The following is a 21,424-nucleotide window of genomic DNA, read 5'->3' as shown; positions in this document are numbered from 1 at the left end:
ATATTCTGAAACAACAAGTTGTGTTGTTAGGAAATAGTTATTTTATCTATGAGTATATCAAGATTTTTCCATATCCATTAATATGTATTGATTATATAGAAGCATAAACAATGAGCTCAAAATCAACATTATTCTAAAATTATTTCTGACATATGATTGCATTTAATATATCATTCATCAGTCATTGTTATATGCCGATATATAAGCATACTTATGAGTTCAGAATCATATGTTCTAGTTATTTTTGACATGAATTGCACTGACATCTAAATTTACAATAAATACTACAAAATTCATACTTTCTTCTTATTTATATACTGCTAAGATTACTTCTTTAATTGTTGATTGTGTTACTGAACAATATACACTATAGATAAAGGAATGCATCAAGAAATGATGTTATAAGAGAAAAGAGTTTAAATATTTCTGCTGCTGAAAATCTGTAAAGCAACCTCAAGATCAGATTCAAAATCTGCTCGATTTTTGAATAAAACATAACATAGTTATGTTTTAGTTAATGATGGGAAACTTAAAAGAAAGGTGTTAGATGATTTCATTGTTGTGGAATGCTAGAATATATTCACACAAACCTAGGTAATATAACAGTTCAAGATTACATATAGGAAACTTCATTGTATATAAAGTCTATTATTTATGGAAGTATGTATTTCTATTCTTGTTTTAATTTTTTTGGGTGACACATTGGTAGTGCTCAGGCCTGATTTTTGCTCAAGGATCACTCTTAGTAGTGCTTAGGGTATCATAAGCTACACTGGATTTGCAAATCGAGTGCCTTAGCCTTTATACTATCTCTCTGGCTATTATATATTTTTATGTTTAATATTCTTCTATGTAACGATATAATACCCATGATCTTTCTAACACATTGTGGGTCTCATTCTTGTTAAATATGTATAAAAAGTTCATGAACAGTCATGGCTTATTTAGAATCACAAGCTTGTTGACTGTCTTGGAGAATGATTGATTTAATTTTAGATGGATTTAGGGATCATTACTAAAGTTGTAATACAATGAAAATAAACTTCTGAAGGAATACAAAAACCAATCAGCAATCTTATTCTGAAAGAGTATCTATAAGGAAAGAGTCTCTATCCATGAGACACAATAATGTCTTCTTTTTGAATATAAACTTTTCTAATTCTTTGCTCAAGCCAAAACTTTGGTGCAAGAGCATTGTCAGTCTATAACTGCAACAACTGTAGGCTTCAACAATTCTCAACAATGACACCATGCTAACTCATTTTTTTTTTGAGCTCTTCTTTCCATTTTCTTTGGTCAGTTTCTTTTTTTTTTTTATTTATTTTTTTTTTTTTGGTCAGTTTCTTTACCTACATTTTTATTGCCTCATTCTTGAAAGGTATTATGTATTTAGAGAATATAATAACTTCCCTTAAAAGTTGGTTAAAGGTTTAATCAAGTCAGTGGTATATTGATGGCATATTGTAACAGTTTGTGAGAGATATATGCTAAATATTCATGAATTTTAAAACAGATAGTTAAACTTTGGAAGTTTAAAAATCATCCATAGGAAAAAAATCATCCATAGAAGGGATTAGCACAATGATTCTGTTGGCACAAAGAAACAAACAGGAATAATAAAGAAAAACGGCAAATCTCCACAGAAGACCTAGAGACAACATAGTCTGTGTACTGAAAATTTAAATATTTTAGAGTTCTCCTAAACTAATAATAGGTCTTGATATCTTACCAAGATCATAAGAAAAAAATCTTAAACTTGACCAATGAGCTAAGCTTAGTGACCTAAACACAATTAATGACATTTACTCATATCATTGGAATATTTTCTTAAAAGGGAAAAAGGATTAGTGATGCTTAATATAAACTAGTTATCTTTTACATGTACTTTTATGGCTATGCTTATATTTTCAAATACTCATTGCATCTGTGTCCTTGAGAAACTATCTGAGATGTAGGGATGAATAAATTTGAGTATGATGCTGTGTTTTAAATAGTTTATCTATTTAAAAAGTATATTGCTAAGAAGCAGTGTTAAAAGATCTCAAAGACATTCTAGAGTGATATATGGAAGTATTATCTTCTGATAGTTTCTTATAGTTATAAAAGAACAGGTGACAGGTAAGACATTTTAGCCTTTTTAGAAAATAATTTTATTTCTTGGGAAAATTATTGTATAGCTTTGTTAGCCTTCTGGAGGAATCCAAATGTAACTATAAACTATGCCTCATAGGGGCCTGGAGAGATAGCACAGCAGTGTTTGCCTTGCAAGCAGCCAATCCAGGACCAAAGGTGGTTGGTTCGAATCCTGGTGTCCCATATGGTCTCTCGTGCCTGCCAGAAACTATTTCCGAGCAGACAGCCAGGAGTAACCTCTGAGCACCACTGGGTGTGGCCCAAAAACCAAAAACCAAACAAACAAAAAAAAAACTATGCCTCACAGAGAATGTTATCAAGTATAAATTTGACAATAGAATATTATCAAGGATTTTTTAAAAAATAGTTCATGCTTCTAGGCCCCCTGAGCTGACCACTTAGTCCAAGGGACTGAGATCCCCCCTCGCCAGACGGGTCTTCAGGGCCACGCCTGGTTAAGTGGGCCCTGGGGGGAGGGGGGAGAGAAATTCCTCCCTATGCATCCACAAACTACAGAGGCAGGGCTGCACCCAGAAGACTCCACATGCCAGTTCTGTTTCTCTTCAGCTGATATGTTGGGGGCTCTGGGCAGGACAGCTAGCCATAGGCCCCCTGGGCTGACCACTTAGTCCAGGGGACTGAGATCCCCCCAAGCCAGGCAGGTCTTCAGGGCCATACCTGGTTAATTGGGTGCTGGGGGGTGGGGAGGGAGAGAAATTCCTCCCTATGCATCTACAAACTACAGAGGCAGGGCTGCACCCAGAAGACTTCACATGCCAGTTCTTCTGTGTCTCTTCAGCTGGTATGTTGGGGGCTCTGGGCAGGACAGCTAGCCATAGGTCTCCTGGGCTGACCACTTAGTCCAGGGGACTGAGGTCCCCCACCCCAGATTGGACCCCATTCAGGAGTTCTCTTCTTACTATTATTCATTTTCAAAAGCATGTGGGCGCAAATGCGACATATATACTTTTTAACAACACTCAAAAATATTCTTAATTCTCGACTGTTTTTAGGGGAAAAATGGAATTCCCTAGATTTGGAGGATAATATTCAAATAGGTCTCTAAAATCAGTGTATTTGTAGGCGTGACTTCCTATATAGTGGTCCTCTCTTACTGCCAAGCCTAATTCATAAACAATTCATCTATACAATGTATATAACCCCTCTGATATATTTCTTCTCCTCCACACCAGAGCCCCTCTACTCCCTCATCTCCCAATCCAGATTCGTTATCTTCCTTTTAATTAACCCTCTTTACCCTCAGTTCTTTAATTTGTTAGGCGCCAAGACCAACCTCCTGCCCCAACAGATTCTGCCCTTTCGCACATCCCTATAAAGCTCATTATTACTCCTTAACTCTCCCACCCCCAACCATCAGTACCCCACATTTACCCTTTTTAACTTCAGTACTACACAGTTCTAATCACAGACCAAAGTCGTGCATTGGATTTAACAACCCCCAACTATTTCAAAAGACATAAAATGGACACATATGTCTTTTGAATATTTTATGTGTATTTTCTTTAACAGCTATAACTCTTGCTAAATATACTTTTACTGTGACGATTCTACCCACTGTTTATCTTGTCTTCTCTTTGTGAGCTGTTCAATAAGGAATTTTGGTGGAAGAGCCCCTCAGTTTAATGCTTATGATTGAACCATGTCATGGGGATTGTTGGACTTGTTCTTATGGCCCCCATATGTGCTGATAACGCCACGTGGCATTGTTCCTTGTTTGCATAGGCATATTAAAATGGGAAAATACTATACATACAAATAAGTTCTTATCTAATAGAGATTGGAACACACAAATCTTGTAGTGCAATGGGGCCTTACACCCTGAACATTGATATAATGACCTGGCACAGGCCTTAGAAGAATGGGAATCCTCCATTCACCCCTGAACCAGGGAAGCTATCTACGAAACATCCAAGGTTTTTTTTATAATAACACCCGGAAGCAATCCTTTACCAGGGAAGACACTACCACGGCTCTGACATCGACCTGCTCAAAAGAGACTTCCCTTAACACTAAGAAGACTTGACAACAATGACGACCTGCTTACAGGACAGGGTTTTCTGCATTGCCCTTTAATTGTGAGGTGAAACGAGAGGGTGCTCTGCACCATCCTGACTGCAATATAGGATATGCAGATTCCAGGATCTTTAATACAGAAACATGATACCAACAACAGAGACTGTGTGAAAAATAAAAGTGTATTGGCACTACAGACAATGACCTGGATTGAACAAACTAGTTTGCCTGGAGCCTAGAGTTGGTCTTATGCCAGGAAAATTCAGGGGTTGGGTCTCCTTGTATTTAGGCCAAGACTTTTCCTTTCCATGTCCCTCATATTTTGGTGGGCCTATGCAAACAATAATTGCCACTCTAACACCATTTTTACTGTGCTCCTTTGACTCTAATCCTTAAGAAAAACAACCCACTTAAACTTCTGAGGTTAACTTAAACTAATATGCATGTGCATGGAAATGTAAAAAAGTACTTTGCCTTCAATGTTTAAGGAGTTACACAAGTTTTAAGTCTTTAGATTGTTTTGCGTGCTGCTAAGAAATATTATGTACTACAAACTGGGGACTTGAGGGACAAAGTAATTGTACATGGGTTGTTTTATTTTTCTTAATGTTCTTTGGCTGAAAGTTCAGAGTTAAGATATCAGCAATGGGACTACTGAGAATTCTGTTTATGGGTGATTGTCCTTCCACTGTAACTTTACCTTGTCCTCTTTCTTTGCATCTTTGTTCTCATAATTAAAAAAAATTAATAAAAATAAAAAAATAAGAAAAAATAGTTCATGCTTCAAAATTTCAAAATTTAAAAGCAATAAATGTACATACTTAATAGTGGCTCTTCAAAGTATAGTTATAATAATTTGAGCTTGTTGCTTTAGTTGCTTTATATATTATAATTTATTATATCTAAATTATATTTTATGTCATATAAAAGAATACATTATATTAAATCATACTATGTATACCAAGTATACTTAGCATATACTCATATATACTTAATATACTTAGTAATATTAAGTCATATATAGTTTGATATTACAATATAAAATAATTTATTATATATATACTATAGTTATATACTATAAAACATTATTATAAAATTATATAAAATTAAGAAAACACTATGCATAACTAAATAGTAATTAAATAAAAAGGCTAAAATGTAGAATGATACAGCATATAATTGACAAAATTTAAATAGATATAATCAGTGCTTTCAGTTCTGTGTAAAGGAAATGGGAAAGATGAGCTCAGAACAGGTTGTTTGCTCAGTCTTCACTGGAGTAAAATGCTCCTTCACAAAAATATCTACCATCCATAGACTGTCCAAGATATGTAAAACTTTCCTTATAGTCAGCAAGCCTGGCTGCCTCAAACTACAGATAAGAGGTTCTTGCATTCTTAAGAAGCAAAATAAGTCATTTGGCCACTAGATGGAGATCAGGTTACTCTGGCAGTGACTGGTAGAGCTGCTGACAGTAATGATGTGGAGAACCTAGTCTCTTTTTAAATTCCCAAATTAGAAGCAGACTTCTCTGGAATAAATGGTCCATAAAACAGAATGGATTGAGGGATGAAACAGGAAGGAAAGTGCAAAAAGACATTTTTGCTTATTATTTTCAGTGCTCCTAGAATGACTCATACTAAGAACTGATTGTGCCAAGTACTTGTAAATAATAACATGAGCTAATTTAAATAAGAACAATTAAACATGCTGTCTCATTATTTATCAAGCACAGAGACGCAAGAGAGATATGACAAAAGAATGAAAATAAAGATAGACTAGTGGGATATCAGGTTCTCAGTTTGGGTGTCTAAGTGTGTGTATACATAGATGCATATATTTTTTTAGATAAACCAAAATAATCAAGAAATCTTACAGATGGAGAAAAGTGTTAGATAACTAACAGCTAATCTATTTTCCAAATGAAACTATGACTCAATTCTGAATTATGTAACTTCATTGCCAAGTAAATTTCATTTCTTTTATCATCCAACATTGAACTAGAAATACATTTATATATTTTCCTGGAAATATGCAGTAGTCATTCCCAGGATCAGATAATTACTGCATAATGTAGCTAAATATGTTACTTTATACTCAATATATATATATATGTATATACATATATATATTGGTTTTATGGCCACACCTGGTGACGCTCAGGGTTTACTCCTGGCTATGTGCTCAGAAATTGCTCCTGGCTTGAGGGACCATATAGGATGCCAGGGGATCAAACCGCAGAACATCCTAGGCTAGCACATGCAAGGCATATACCTTACTGCTTGTGCCACCGCTTCGGCCCTGTCTCCTGAATATTTTTATTACTCTTAAGACATTAGTGTCATTTTGTTCATTTCTAACTTAATCATATACATTCATTCAATCTTACTCATTTACGCATAAACAAATAATTTGTGATAGCTTAAAGATCTTTATTTGTTATCAAATAGCTTCAGTGGTGTAAATAGTAAAATATAACGCAAAAGTCAGATTAAATGCCTATTTTATACTAATTGTTTTTCAAGGAGATGAGCACGCAAAGATACACAATAGTCAGAGAAGTCATGAGGCAATAGAAGAACTACATGGTTAAAATATAGAGGCTAAATTTTGTAGAAGTCAAACATAGTTTTTAAGATAAAAAATCAGAAGTATTTGAAAGCTTATCTTATTGTGAAAGAGAGCGACAAATTGACCATAAGAAAGACAAGATCTTTGATCTCCAGAATACTTAAGAAATTTAAGAAAATATAATAAATTCAAATACAATAGTAATTACTATTAGGTATAATAACTAACTGTAATAAAAAGAAGACTTTTACTTCAAAGGAAAAAGAATTCATACTCAGAATAACAAAATAGGACCACAACTAATATTCTAATAATTTTTATGAATAGTGACTGACATTCAGACTGTTACTCTAAAGATCTGTAATATTACTGATATATATATATATCTTAGAGTAATACATTGTTTTAGATTCACTGAATATACATATACCGTGACAAAGATTTTAGTTGTTTATCTACATTGATGTTATTTATGTGTGCATAGCCTTCCTCAGTGCTCATATTAGATACAGACAGTAACTGGAAGGGATGGTTACTTGTTTTATGGTGGCCATATTTCTTTCCTATGTAAGTTTGATTCTACTTACTAAAACTGCTATTTTTATCATCTAGAAATAAGTTTATTGGTACAATTGAATATGTTGAATATGTTGAAAAAGTCTTGATTTTATAACATACTACATTTTTGATCCCTAATATTATGTATCCCTGGTAGAAAAAATTTAGAGATGCTGGAAATAAAGGCAAAACAAGTGAAAACAGATGCAAAGGTGGGAATGGAAACTGATTTAAAGTTTAGGTTATGTGATGTGAGTCTATATATTTGCATACTGACAGGAAAAAGGGGCACATTTAAAATTTTCACTATCAAGATAGAAAATTTTGGGCCCGGAGAGATAGCACAGCGGCGTTTGCCTTGCAAGCAGCCGATCCAGGACCAAAGGTGGTTGGTTCGAATCCCGGTGTCCCATATGGTCCCCCGTGCCTGCCAGGAGCTATTTCTGAGCAGACGGCCAGGAGTAACCCCTGAGCACCGCCGGGTGTGGCCCAAAAACCAAAAAAAAAAAAAAAAAAAAAAAAAAAGATAGAAAATTTGGCTTTCTGTTGTGAGTCCAAAGATAATAATTTAAGCTACTATGTTTGAATTATTGGGTTGGAAGTTTCCCCAACTATTACATTTAAAACATATAGCTGGCGAAACAACCACCAGAGATAAGATCAATTCAAGGGGTACCTGTATATCTCTGTTTTCTTGTCCAATCATGTTTCTCCATTCCATGAGTGATCGTCGTAGATGTTCAAGTCCAGTTTCCCAAAGTCTGACCTGACCTCCCATATCAACAGTAACAACACCACCTGTGCCCCACTCAGCCAGCAGTGCATCCGTGTCTGAAATGGTAGATATCCATGTAGTGTAGGGTGAGAGAGACGTTGAGCTGAAAAAGAAACCACAATATTTAATCGAATGGCATTCCAGGCCATAAAACTTAGATAATCTGTTTTGGGCTCATTAAGTTGCTGTCAAGAATTTTAATACCAAATACATTAAAAGGTACAATACTAATAGGTGTGTGTGTGTGTGTGTGTGTGTGTGTGTGTGTGTGTGTGTGTGTGTGTGTGTGTTTAAACCCATGCACTTATTTACTGGTTAATCACATTTTCTGGATAACATCAGTCTTCACTCTTAAAAAGAAAAGAATTCTAAATCAACTACTAACTCACATACCTGAAGTGCTAGACTCACTCCTTAAGGGTTTAAAATCAGAGTGGCAACTGACGTTTTGTTTCTCTGTGTTAAATGCATTTCTAATGGATATTTTCACTATATGTTTTTACAACAAGAAATATATATTGGGGCCGGAGCAGTGGCGCAACCAGTAAGACATCTGCCTTGCCCATGCTAGATTAGGACAGACTGTGGTTCAAACCCCCGGCATCCCATATGGTCCCCCAAGCCGTAGCAATTTCTGAGCGCATAGCCAGGAGTAACCCCTGAACGACATCTGGTATGGCCAAAAAAAAAAAAAGAAAAGAAAAGAAAAGAAAAACTGATATATCTTTGCGTGTTTCATTCATACATGTATTTTGGATATATAATCATATTTAGGAATGCAACTTTTGCCTTTAAAAGTCAACTGATTGCTTCCTTTATCTGTATAATTACCACTACACAAAACAAAGGTTACAAATTCTAATTGCCAGTATTGTCTCTCTATATCTGGTAATCTCTGTATAAAATAAGTATTTTAAAGTAATAGCTACATTAGATAATAAAAGCACAATAGGTTTCTGAACACACAAAAAAAAGAGGTAAAGATATATTAGGTAAATACTTACAATATGCTAAAGAATAAATAAATTTTTTTCTAGTCTGCTTTAGAATATATTAAACATAAATATCTAAATCAACTACTCTGGGACTCTGAAGTCTTAGAGTTTGTTTATACAAAGAAGATAGTAACACTTCTGAACTACTTTACAGAACTCTAGGAACTCAAATAAGGTAACATTTAATATAATCCAAGATTTATATAATGTCATCTCTCAAAAAATACTTACCTTATGGGGTAAAAATTAAGGTGTAGATGATAAAGTAAAGGGCTATTCAATATTCAAGAACAGTGAAATTTATCCATATAAAACTATGATGTTTGGTTAGAATTCTTTCAGGAACACTAAAGATACTATCTCTATGGGCACCGGTTGCATATTTAACCACAAACACAAGAAAAAGTTCTTCAAATATTAAAAAGAATTTTACTATGACATACACAGCATATCTAGATATGTTGCTTCATCTTTAAAAAAATGTGTATCCTTTTACATATTGTAACAAGACCTCTAAGGAATACATAGAATTACAGTGAATCTGAGATATATGCATATATACATATATAAATATATTCACATAGAAGGCTAGGCAGTATCATTTTACAAATGCAAATTACATAAGCATTATTACTGATGGTAAAACATTTTTATTTATTTATTTTTGTTTTGGGGCCGCACACCACGATGCTCAGGGGTTACTCCTGGCTATGCACTCAGAAATCGCTCCTGGCTTGGGGGACCATATGGAATGCCAGGATCAAACCCAGATTTGTCCTGGGTCAGTTACGTGCAAGGCAAATGCCCTATCACTGTGCTATCGCTCCAGCTTTCATTTGTATTTATTTGGCCCTGCAGTTTTATATACTTTTACTGTACCTTTTATTCTTTAAGTTAGGCATCAAGTGAAAAATTCTTGATTTCTAACAGAATGCTAAATTTAAGCAAGTAAAAGTGAAGTCCAGATGGGTTCTTCCTTGAATTACATACATGCCCAAAATGATGATAGTTAATCTAAAGAAAAATTGAGTATGCAATATCAATGAATAGACTCTAAATCACATGGCACTTGAAGTGGGGCAAGTCCAAATTGAGATGTTCTGTAAGAATAAAATACATAATGTATATGCATTAAAAAAAAACCTCAGGTGGCTGGAGTGAGAGCGTAGTGGTAGAGCACTTGCCTTGCACACAGCTGACCTAGGACAAACCTTGGTTCGATCACTGGCATCCCATATGGTCCCCCAAGCCAGGAGCAATTTTTGACTGCATAGCCAGGAATAACCCCTGAGTTTCACTGTTGTGACCCCAAAACAAAACAAAACAAAAAATTCAGGATGGAATGTAAACATTTGTTTTATATTTAATTTTTAAAATAAATATCTTTATTTAAGTACCATGATTACAAACATGTAGTTGGGTTTCAGTTATAATAAAGAATACCGCCCTTCACCAGATGGCCCCATCTCCCTCCTCCCCTACTCCCCTGCCTGTATTCGAGACAGGCATTCTATTTCTCTCATTCACTACCACTGTTTCTTTAGCCACTCATCTGTTCTTGAGTACTCAGCATAATAGTTTCTATGTCCATCCATGTATAGGAATATTTCATGATTTCATCTTTTCTGATGGCAGCATAGTATTCCAGTGTGTATATGTACCACAATTTTTTCGCCATTCAACTCTTGAAGAGCATTTGGTTGTTTCCAAATTCTGGCTATTGTAAATAGCTCTACCATGAATATAGGTGTGCAGAAGGCATTTTTGTATTGCATTTTTGTGTTCCTAGGGTATATCCCTAGGAGTGGTGTAGCTGGATCATATGGGAGCTCAATTTCCAGTTTTTTGAAGGATCTACATGTTGTTTTCCAGAAAGGCTGAACTAGACAGCATTCCCACCAGCAATGAGTGAAAGTTCCTTTCTCCCCACATTCCTGCCAGCATTGATTGTTCTTGTTTTTTGGTGAAGTGTGTCAGTCTCTGTGGTGTGAGATGATACCTCATTGAGGTTAGATGTTTTTTTTCTTGTTAAGTTCCATCAGTACCTTGTATATCTTAGATATTAGCTCCTTATCTGATGGATATTGGATGAGTAGTTTCTCCCATTCTATGGATGGCTTTTGTATCCTAGTCACTATTTCCTTTGAGGGGCAGAAGCTTCTCAGCTCAATATAGTCCCATCTGTTTACCTCTTCTTCCACTTGTTTGGAAAATGATGTTGTCTCCTTGAAGATGCCTTTAGTTGCAATGTCATGGAGTGTTTTATCTACATGTTCTTCTGTATACCTTATGGTTTGGGGTCTGATATTAAGGTCTTTAATCCATTTGAATTTTACCTTTGTGCATGGTGTTAGATGGAGGTCAGAGTTTGCTTTTTTGCATATGGCTGACCAGTTGTCCCAACACCACTTGTTGAAGAGGCTTTCCTTCCTCCATTTTGCATTTTTTCATTTAAAATTTCTGAGATCCGGGGCCTGCGAGGTGGTGCTAGAGCTAAGGTGTCTACCTTGCAAGCGCTAGCCAAGGAAGGACAGCGGTTCAATCCCCTGGCGTCCCATATGGTCCCCCCAAGCCAGGGGCAATTTCTGAGTGCTTAGCCAGGAGTAACCCCTGAGCATCAAACGGGTGTGGCCCGAAAAACAAAAAAAAATTTTTTTTCTGAGATTCTTTGGCTGCTGTTCAGTCTTTGGGACTGATCCTTTTCCTTAATCAACAAAGCAAAAAGGACTTGAAAGTGTTAGAACTGTACCTATGAAACACAAACAATTTTTCCACAATAAAAGTGAAAATGGCAGTAAAGTATGTAGAAAAAAGATACATAAAACACACTGCAATAGGAAAAAAGATGTCTGACTTTTAAGGAAGCAAAAGCATAGTTTTTCAGAGTACCTGGTAAGAATGCATTCCCTTTAATTTGATAGACAAGATATAATCAAAGGTAAAAGTAGGTTACCTGGGAATGGGAATATATCGTAGTTTTTTTGATTGAAGATCAGTGACTTCTATATAGCCAGCTGTATGTGGAGGGGTAACATCTGCAAAGGAGTCAAGACAGGAGCTGAGCAGTTGACTGCTGCATAATACGGAAAGAAAGCATGACGTCTGCTAACATGGAATGACATCAGTCACATGGCCAGAAGTATTAGACTGTTGACAATATCTTGGTCAGGCTAGTCTATCAGAATCTATTAGTCAGGGTAATACAAAGTTAGTCCAACAGAAATGTATTCAGCTGCATTTTTTATTGTCAGAAAATAATCAAGTTTTTTTTATATACACTTGACATATTCCCAAAATGAGTCCTTATTTCAGCACCTAAAGTTTGTTTAAAAATATTTCATGATCTGGATTTTATTTTTTTCCTATGAAGTCACAAAAATGAGCATACACTATGGTAGCATCAGTATCTACTTTGTAATCAGACTGAGCAGGTACAAAATCCTGACTCTGATACTACTTAGCTGTGTTTATGCATGCCATGCTCAGATCTTTCTGAGAGCCTCTTTCTCCTTTAATCATTTGTAACAGGGGGGTTTAAAATAGCACCTAAGCATCATCAACAATATGCTGAGAATTCAGTCAATGCAGAGCACTTAATTAGAACTTGCTCAATGCACAGTAGCCATTAGTTTTAGGACCCTGTCAGTGAGAAAATGAGGTAAGGACAGGGTAGCGAGGTGAGGACTTGGGATTATGAAGAATAGGACAAAAGAGGAGAAGAGGGTTAAAAGATGGGTGCAAGAGCCCCACTTTGGTTCTAGGTTGTCTCTCAGCAAATCCCAAGGGTTTACTAACTTTCATAGCCCTGAGGACCATCATCACTTTCCTCCTCAGGAGCTTCATGAGAGGAGCTTCATTCACTGTCACGAAGCTGCTCATACTTCAGAGACAGCAGTTTTAGTCCTTTCAATAGCAAAGACACATGACTACAGTAAAGAGGAAGAAGAGTGGCTACTACACAAGGTAGTAATAGTATAATATGACTTGCTTGAGGCAGTAGTACTGGAGTGTACTGGAAATGGCTTCCAAATCCAGGTCTCTGGCTCTGAAATCTGTCCTACTACTCCTAGTACTTTATCAATTCTAACTTAACTAACTCCAGGGAAACTATATATATGTATGTATGCATGCATAGTACATACATACAAATGCACATGCATGTATATATGCATGTATACTATACATATATTTAATGTAAATAAAGTTGAGCAGCTTAACACTATGTTGTATGTGTTAAAACAAAGAAAAAAGAGTTAATCAACTGTGTACCAATCTATTTTAAAAGTTGAAATTAATAAAATCTTGGATATTAATAACTTTAAAAATTAGAGTGAGGGGCCAGAGCAATAGCATAGCATTAGGGCGTTTGCCTTGCACGCGGCCAATACAGGACGAATCCCAGCATTCCATAGGGTCCCCCGAGCCTACCAGGAGTCACTTCTGAGCACAGAGCCAGGAGTAACCCCTGAATTCTGCCCTGTGTGACCCCAAAACAAACAACGACAACGAAAGGTGAAAAGCACTTGTTGAGATGAAATCAGAAGACGCTCTGTCCTAAGGTCTGTGCAAAACACAAGATCTCTAATTACAGAATAATGACTAAGACAACCTTACTGAGCAGAACTTTTCATGGGACGATAAAGAGGCTTCATCCTAGGATCTGTGCAAAAGCTAGATCTCTAATTACAGAAGACTGATTTTGACAACCGCAACTGAACAGAACTTCTCCTGGGACCATAAAGAAAGACCTTGGAGTTGGACAACCAACAAGCCTAGAGCCTGAAGTCAGTCTATGACAGTATGCTTCATGGGTGGAGACATCCTATATCTTTTATGCTAAGAAAATTTCTTTCTAATTTCCCCAACAGTTACTGTGCCTATGCAAAAAAAAAAAAATTAGCCACACCTGACCCCCTTTAACATTTTTTGTTATTTATATGTTCTAGATAGGGGCTCCCACCTGTTTCATAGAACCTTAGAACTTGAGTTATTTTTGTTTGGCCTCATACTTCTTTTTTTTTTTTTTGGTTTTTGGGCCACACCCGGTGATGCTCAGGGGTTACTCCTGGCTATGCGCTCAGAAGTCGCTCCTGGCTTGGGGGACCATATGGGACACTGGGGGATTGAACCGCAGTCCGTCCTAGGCTAGCACAGGCAGTGCAGGCACCTTACCTCTAGCGCCACCGCCTGGCCCCTGGCCTCATATTTCTATATATTTCTACAAATTGAGAAAAGAAATAAAAAGTGGATGGAACCCAGGGGGAAAGTGGTCTCAGGAGCACTGAGTAAAAACAAAAAGGTCAGATCTAAATTCTATTTTTTTTTTTTACTTTTTGGGTCACACCCAGCAGTGCTCAGGGGTTACTCCTGGCTGTCTGCTCGGAAATAGCTCCTGGCAGTCACGGGGGACCATATGGGACACCGGGATTCGAACCAACCACCTTTGGTCCTGGATCGGCTGCTTGCAAGGCAAACGCCGCTGTGCCATCTCTCCGGGCCCAGATCTAAATTCTTAAGACAAAGTCAATGACAATAGAATCAAGAGATAGGAGCCGGAGTGGTGGCGCAAGTGGTAGGGCGTCTCCCTTGCACATGCAAACCTAGGATAAACCGCAGTTCGATCCCCTGGTGTACCATATGGTCCCCGAAGTCAGGAGTGATATCTGAGTACATAGGCGGGTAACCCCTGACCGTCACCGGATGTGGGCCCCAAACCAAGTAAAATTAAAAAAAGAGATCCAGAAGCCGGAGGGGTGGCACAAGCAGTAAGGCATTGGCCTTGCATGCGATAATGGAGGACGGACCACAGTTCAATCCCCTGGTGTCACCATATGGTCTCCCAAGCCAGGAGCGATTTCTGAGTGCATAGCCAGGAGTAACCCCTGAGCATAACTGGGAATGGACCAAAAAAAAAAAAAAAAGAGAGATCCAAACTAAAATAAGCTAAACACAAAATGAACCTGTTATACTAGTAGTTCAGGAGCTTAATGGTGGAGGTATGGAATGCATGCAGGAAACTCTGGTGGAGGGAGGTCAACACTGGTGGTGGGAATGGCCCTAATTCACTGTCACTATTTGCCTGAAATACAACTGTGAAAGACTTGTAATTCACAATGGTTTTAATAAAAATTTTTTTTTAAATGAGCATGAAAAGGATAACACAGGGAGAAGGTTTTTGTCTCAATCTCCCTCCCACCTGCCTCCTCAGAAAATTGCCAAGAAAACAAGAAGCTTGGCTGCCACTCCTCCCTTCCTTGTTTGCAGTGAAAGGTTTGGAGTAAAGCACCTGAAAAATTTAAGGTATCTCTTATTTATTCAGCAAATGTAGTTGAGCTTACTTGTACCAGACATCTAAAGCAGTGGGGACAGAGAGGAAAGAAATGTGGCTCCTAAACACATTTGAAGAGCATACAGCATAATGTACAGTCTTTTTTTGTTTGTTTGTTTGTTTTGATTTTTTTTTTTTTGGTCACACCTGGCGGTGCTCAGGGGTTACTTCTGGCTCCACACTCAGAAATACCTCCTGGCAGGCAAGAGGGACCATATGGAATGCCAGGATTCGAACCACTATCTGTCCTGAATTGGCTGCGTGCAAGGCAATGGCCTACTGCTGTGCTATCTCTCCGGCCTCAATGTTCAGTCTTTATTTTAAACCTTTATGGGCTAGTAGGAAGGTGTGTGACACAGGCCTGAGTCTAGGTACACAATATATACAATTTAGTCAGGCAAAAATTGGAGACCCAAGAATCAGGAGAAAGGGAAGGAATGTTAAGGGTCAGCAGAGTGTAAGAAACTACTATGTTACTATGAGAATCTGAACATTCCCCAGATGGACATCTGAATAAAACAAACATGCTTATCCGAACTTATGTTCTGCCTCCATTGGAAATGCCGCTGGGATAGAAGGTCAATCTTGGATAAAAGTTTATACCATCTATCATTTCTGACAGTTCCTGCTGCTAGGACCTAGCTGAAGTAGATGAATTTATTTATAGACCCAAGTTCTTTGCCAAAGATGACCAATTACTGAACTGGTCAGAATGATTAAGAAGTGCCTAGTTAACCAATGTACTTTTTTGGCCTGCCACTTATAGGCACTTCTTTTTCCTAAAAAGTAGTACTAAGTTGAGCCACTGCCATCAGCACTTTTGGACTGCCTATGAAAGTAAGCCAACTTATTTTAAAATGCCACTCCCCACAATCTTTTTCTTAACTGTCCAAATTAATTCAATAAAGAGAATGAGAATATAGAAATGGCTATGTCTATTGCACAAAGGAGAAAGCAAGAATTTTACTCCTGAAGCTAAAAATATACATTCGTGCATCAGAAAAGGCAGTTAGTTTGTGGCTATGAAGCACTTCAAAGAAATACTAAGGGAAGTGGTGTGATGGCAGTAACTACCTGCAACCACTTGAAATATGGCCAGAGCTGAGGCTTAGTGATTTGAAAATAAATCATCTCAGAATGTGATTGAATTAAGGAAGTGAAATCTGGCAGGAGTTTCCTTTAAACTTAGCCAAATTCTTGTCTATGCAGAGAGGAAGGAGGCTTGGTGAATTTCCATTGCAGTTATAATACAAGAGGTTTTCAAAACTAGGTATAAACTATGTTTAGAGATTAGGTCACTAAGGATTCAAGGCCAGGTATTGTTTACATTAACAGTGGGGGGGGCAGCTTGTACAGAGCCTAAGATAGGAGGGGCAAAATATCAAAAAACGTTTTAAGGGAAGAGAAAATGACTCTTTCAAGCAATGTGGTATTGATTGCCATTAACTACTAGTTTTAACACATCTCTATTCACAGACAAAAAGAGTGGTGTGTGCTCTCTAATAGTGTAATATCATATCTTTGAATTTACTCAAAGCTCTACAACCAGTGTCCTGTTCTCAATTATAAGCCCTCATTTTGTGTTTAAAATGTGTTTAAAAAAGCGAAGACAAAGGCCTGTGATAGTACAGTGGGTAGTATTTGCACACAGTTGACACCAGGTTAGATTCCAAGCATCCCAAATGGTCCTCTGATCCCCACCAGGAGTGATCCCTGAGCGCAAAGCCAGTAGTAAGATCTGAATATTGCTGGCCATGGCCCCCAAATAAAACCAAAGAAACAAAATACAAACAAATAAACAAAACAAAAAAAAAGAAAAAAAGAAAAGAAAAGAAATGAGAACTGATTAAAGAAAGGGCAGGGGAGGGAAACAAATCTTTACTGAGGGGAAAACAAATGGAAAGAGGGCAATGATTTCTTCCCCTCTCCATTAAGCAAAAATCATACAATCTTTGTGGAAGCCAAAAGAGTGGCTTTATTTATATTGATTCTTCAATAAAAGGACTATTAGCATTCATTCCTGAGTATTCCTGAGTTAGACACTATTTACATAAAATAACCTCTGCTTTACTTCTCATTATAATCCCTCATTTGTTGCATCCAGGGATGCTTTTCATATCAGAAGCTTGTTCTATGCCGCAGTGGTCGGCAACCTTTATTTCAACTGAGCCAAATCTCGCCAAAACCACGATTGAAATTTATTTTGAGAGCCACACAGGGCGGGCACTGACAGGCTAGGAGCAGAGTCCTGACTCCTGGAGCAGCCACCCAGCATACAGAAGAGCCAAATTAAAAGTGTAAAGAGCCACATGTGGCTCGCAAGCCGCAGGCTGCCGACCACTGTATTCACTTTTATGCTTCTTTGTCCCTTTTCATTCCCCTTTTAGTTGAAATACAGGGGGAAGGTGATGTGGAGGCGGATGACTGCGCTTGCTGAGGGTTGCATATATCAGCTGCAGTTCTTGTCTATACTTGATTGCATGCTGGAGATCACACTATCATGGCAATAGACTTCCCCACACAGAGCTTCAGTAACTTTGCTAGTGCTCATGGGCAGCACCAGGGATCAAATACCAACCTCATACTTGCAAGGCTGGTGCTTTCCTAGGATCCAATGACCTGCATTCTGATCTTGATATTTGTATTTTGAATAGTATTAAATGATTTCCACTATGTAAAACATGAGTTTAATCTCTTTTTATATGATAGATCACACCTGGCTTACTCCTAGGTCTGAGCTCTGGTATGATTCTTGGTGGGGTGAAGGGACCGACCCTACATGGCATCAGGGATCATACTTGGGTTGGCTGTATGCTAGGCAAATGCTCTACCTGCTGTACTATCTCTCCATCTCCACATATAGGTCTTTTATAGCTGCTTCTAGACACTATTAGAATTATTCATATTATAAACATAGAACAATATGATAAATTGAATACCCAATTATCTTAAGAGATTTATAAATTAGAAATTGATACAGTGCTTACCTTTTGCATAAATATCTTTTACAGGAACTTCTCCTGGGGGCAAAATCCTTATTATCTGATTAGAGTCTAAAAGAGTCACACAATTGCTCTGTTTGGGAGTTCCAGTCTTCTTTGTTCCATAGAATGTTGAGTCAGTGGTCCTTGGTTTATGTAAAGATGATGGCCTTTTCCAAGAATAAACTTCACTGGGTGACTGGGAAAAAAAGAGTTTCAAGCATTGAAATACTGCATATCCGAGTTTCCCAAAGTGGGTGATACTGTCGCTGAGGGTGGAGGGTGCTGAACAAATTTGGAGGTAGCAGCATCTATTAGTGAAATTGGAGGGGGTGGGCTTTCTCTGTGCTCATGGTTTGGTGGGGGTGTGTAGCACCAAGCAATTATTTTTCTGAAAAGGTTGTGGTAGTCCAAATAATTTTGGAAATTTGTGCTTTATTCTTATTCATCAGAATGTTTATAATCTTTTAAGCAGATACCAGAGGTAACCATATAAAAAGGATAAGATAATGAAACCATTTCTCAATCTTTTAAAATCTTGTAGACATCTATTTCTCCTATCATAATTTTCATAGCAGTAGGAAATATACAACATACTTTTTAATCTTAAAATGAGTAACAGTAAAGAGAGACTATATAGCATAACTTAAAATTAAATTCCTAATGCATCTTCCATCTGAAGTAGGATGAGAATATTATCAGTATTTTGGAAGCCCCTGAAGTGACCGTTGATAGTGGGAATCTCATTCTCTCACTCCACTCAATTTAATTCTTTTGAAATTTTGTTATATTTTTGCTTGCTTTATTTTAAAATTTACTATATATATTTTTTGTTTTGTTTTTGTTGGGTCACACCCGGCAGTGCTCAGGGGTTATTCCTGGCTCTGTATTCAGGGGACTATATGGGATGCTGGAATTCGAACCACCGTCCATCCTGTGTTGGTTGCATGTAAGGCAAATGCTTTATTGCTGTGCTATCGCTTTGGCCTCTAAAATTTACTATACTAATATGTCTTCATACCCACATTTATTCTTCTCTACTCTAATAGTCTAAATATATTATACATTACTTCTATGTTGTTGGGGTCTTTTTTGAGTTTTGGTTTTTGGGCCACACCAGGTGACACTCAGGGGTTACTTCTGGCTATGTGCTCAGAAATTGCTTCTGGTTTGGGGAGTCCTGAATTGGCGTCGTTCAAGGCAAATGCCCTACTGCTGCACCACTGCTCCGGCCCCAACTTCTATGTATTTTTTAAGGTTTTCTTTTTCTTTCTTTCTTTTTTTTTCTTTTTCATTTTTTTTAAATTTAAACACCTTGATTACATACATGATTGTGTTTGGGTTTCAGTCATGTAAAGAACACCACCCATCACCAGTGCAACATTCCCATCACCAATGTCCCAAGTTTCCCTCCTCCCCACCTGAGGGTTTTCTTTTTCACACTTAAGTCATTAAGTATTTTTTTGGACTTATTTGAGAGAGAGGTCTCTATTTATCCATCATCTTTTTTTTTCACATAGTAACTAATTGAACAATTAAACTTTGCTCAGCAATGCTGTCATAATACACAGTTGCAAAACCCAGTAGGAAGTTCCTTTAAAAAAAAAGAAAAAATATATGACTGACATATAATTCTGTAATTTACTTCTGTATATTATTTGAAAAAGTATAAATACTAACTTCAAATTTTAAGCACCTTTCTATTCAATGAATTATTACCATAAATACTATCAAAATAACTAAAATGATTGTGGACAGATGGATAAATAAAGAAAATATGATACATATGGTTAATGGAACAGTTTTCAGCTACAAAAGAGAGTGTCATCTTGTTAATTGTGATGGCACAGGTGACCTTCAGGGAATAATGCTAGGGGACACAAATCAGAGAAAGACAAGTAGCTTATGACCTTATTCATCTTTGGATTCTTTTTTTCTATTTTGTTTGTTTGTTTGTTTGTTTATTTTTGGGTTACACCTGGCAGCGCTCAGGGACTACTAGTACTGGCTCTCTGCTCAGAAATCGTTCCCAGCAGGCTCAGGGGACCATATGGGATGCCAAGATTCGAACCATTGTCCCTCTGCATGCAAGGCAAATGCCTTACCTCCATGCTATCTCTCCTGCCCCATGTTTGGATTCTAAAAGTAATAAATCAAGTTAATAGAATAGATTGTTAAAGGAAAATGAGTTGAAGATGAGTAAATAGAGGAAGTCAAAAGCCACAAACTTTTATTTAAAAGCTAAATAAATCTGGGGCTGAAGAGATAGTACAGTGGGTAAAGTGCTTGTCTTGCAATCATCCAACATGGTTCTGATCCCTGGTGTCCTTTAGGATCTTCTGAGTACTGTCCAGAGTAATCTCTGATTTCAGAGTCAAAGTTACCGCTGAACAACACTGGGTATGGCCCAAAAACCAAAAAAAAAAAAAAAAAAAAAAAGTCATATTTGGTTTGGGTAAATTTGCCTTTTTTTTTTCAATTTGCTTTTTAACTTTTTATTAAAGTACCAAGATTTACAAAGTAATAGTAGAGTTTCAAGTATACAATCATCTAACACCAGTATTACCACCATTTTAATTTTTAATTAAATTTAAAATTAAAATTAATTTGGCATATTTTGCACACGTGTGTGTTTGTATCACACCTGGTGGCACTCAGGGGTTACTCCTGGCTCTGCACTCAGAAATTGCCCCTGGCAGGCATGGGGGACCATATGGGATGCCAGGATTCAAAATACTGTCCATTCTAGGTCAGCTGCATGCAAGGCAAATGCCCTACCACTGTGCTATCTCTCTGGCCCTGCACATTTTTGTTTTATCATGATATATTTAAAATATAACTTTAAAAAAATGGGATAGGAGAGAAATAAAACCATAAGAAATGGCTAGGTATTTTATACCCAGAATGGCTTTCCTAGCTAGGGTAATCAATGAAGGAATCTCAGTTTGGGTCCTCAACTCCTTTCATACAAGTTAATAAAAAGAAATTACTCACAACACAAATCTTAAAATAAAGAGCTAAATTAATTTTTAGTAGAAAACAAAGAAAA

The 21,424-nt window shown here is 37.1% G+C and overlaps 1 protein-coding gene across 1 annotated transcript in view; it reads right to left on the bottom strand.

Annotated features, from left to right (window-relative positions):
* The window catches only part of VWA8 (von Willebrand factor A domain containing 8), a 381,934-nt gene that overhangs the window by 113,758 nt on the left and 246,752 nt on the right, over nt 1–21,424 (bottom strand). Inside the window, exons 35-37 of the mRNA XM_049778742.1 lie at nt 18,382–18,574; nt 12,020–12,101; nt 7,973–8,174 (exon numbers count right to left, since the gene is read on the bottom strand). Coding sequence (XP_049634699.1) covers nt 7,973–8,174; nt 12,020–12,101; nt 18,382–18,574 — 477 coding nt within the window. The remainder of the gene's footprint in view (nt 1–7,972; nt 8,175–12,019; nt 12,102–18,381; nt 18,575–21,424) is intronic.

Source organism: Suncus etruscus, chromosome 8, assembly GCF_024139225.1.
Source record: "Suncus etruscus isolate mSunEtr1 chromosome 8, mSunEtr1.pri.cur, whole genome shotgun sequence".
Lineage (NCBI taxonomy): Eukaryota > Metazoa > Chordata > Mammalia > Eulipotyphla > Soricidae > Suncus > Suncus etruscus.
The sequence above is the reverse complement of the archived record's forward strand: the minus strand, read 5'-3'. Positions and strand labels throughout refer to the sequence as shown.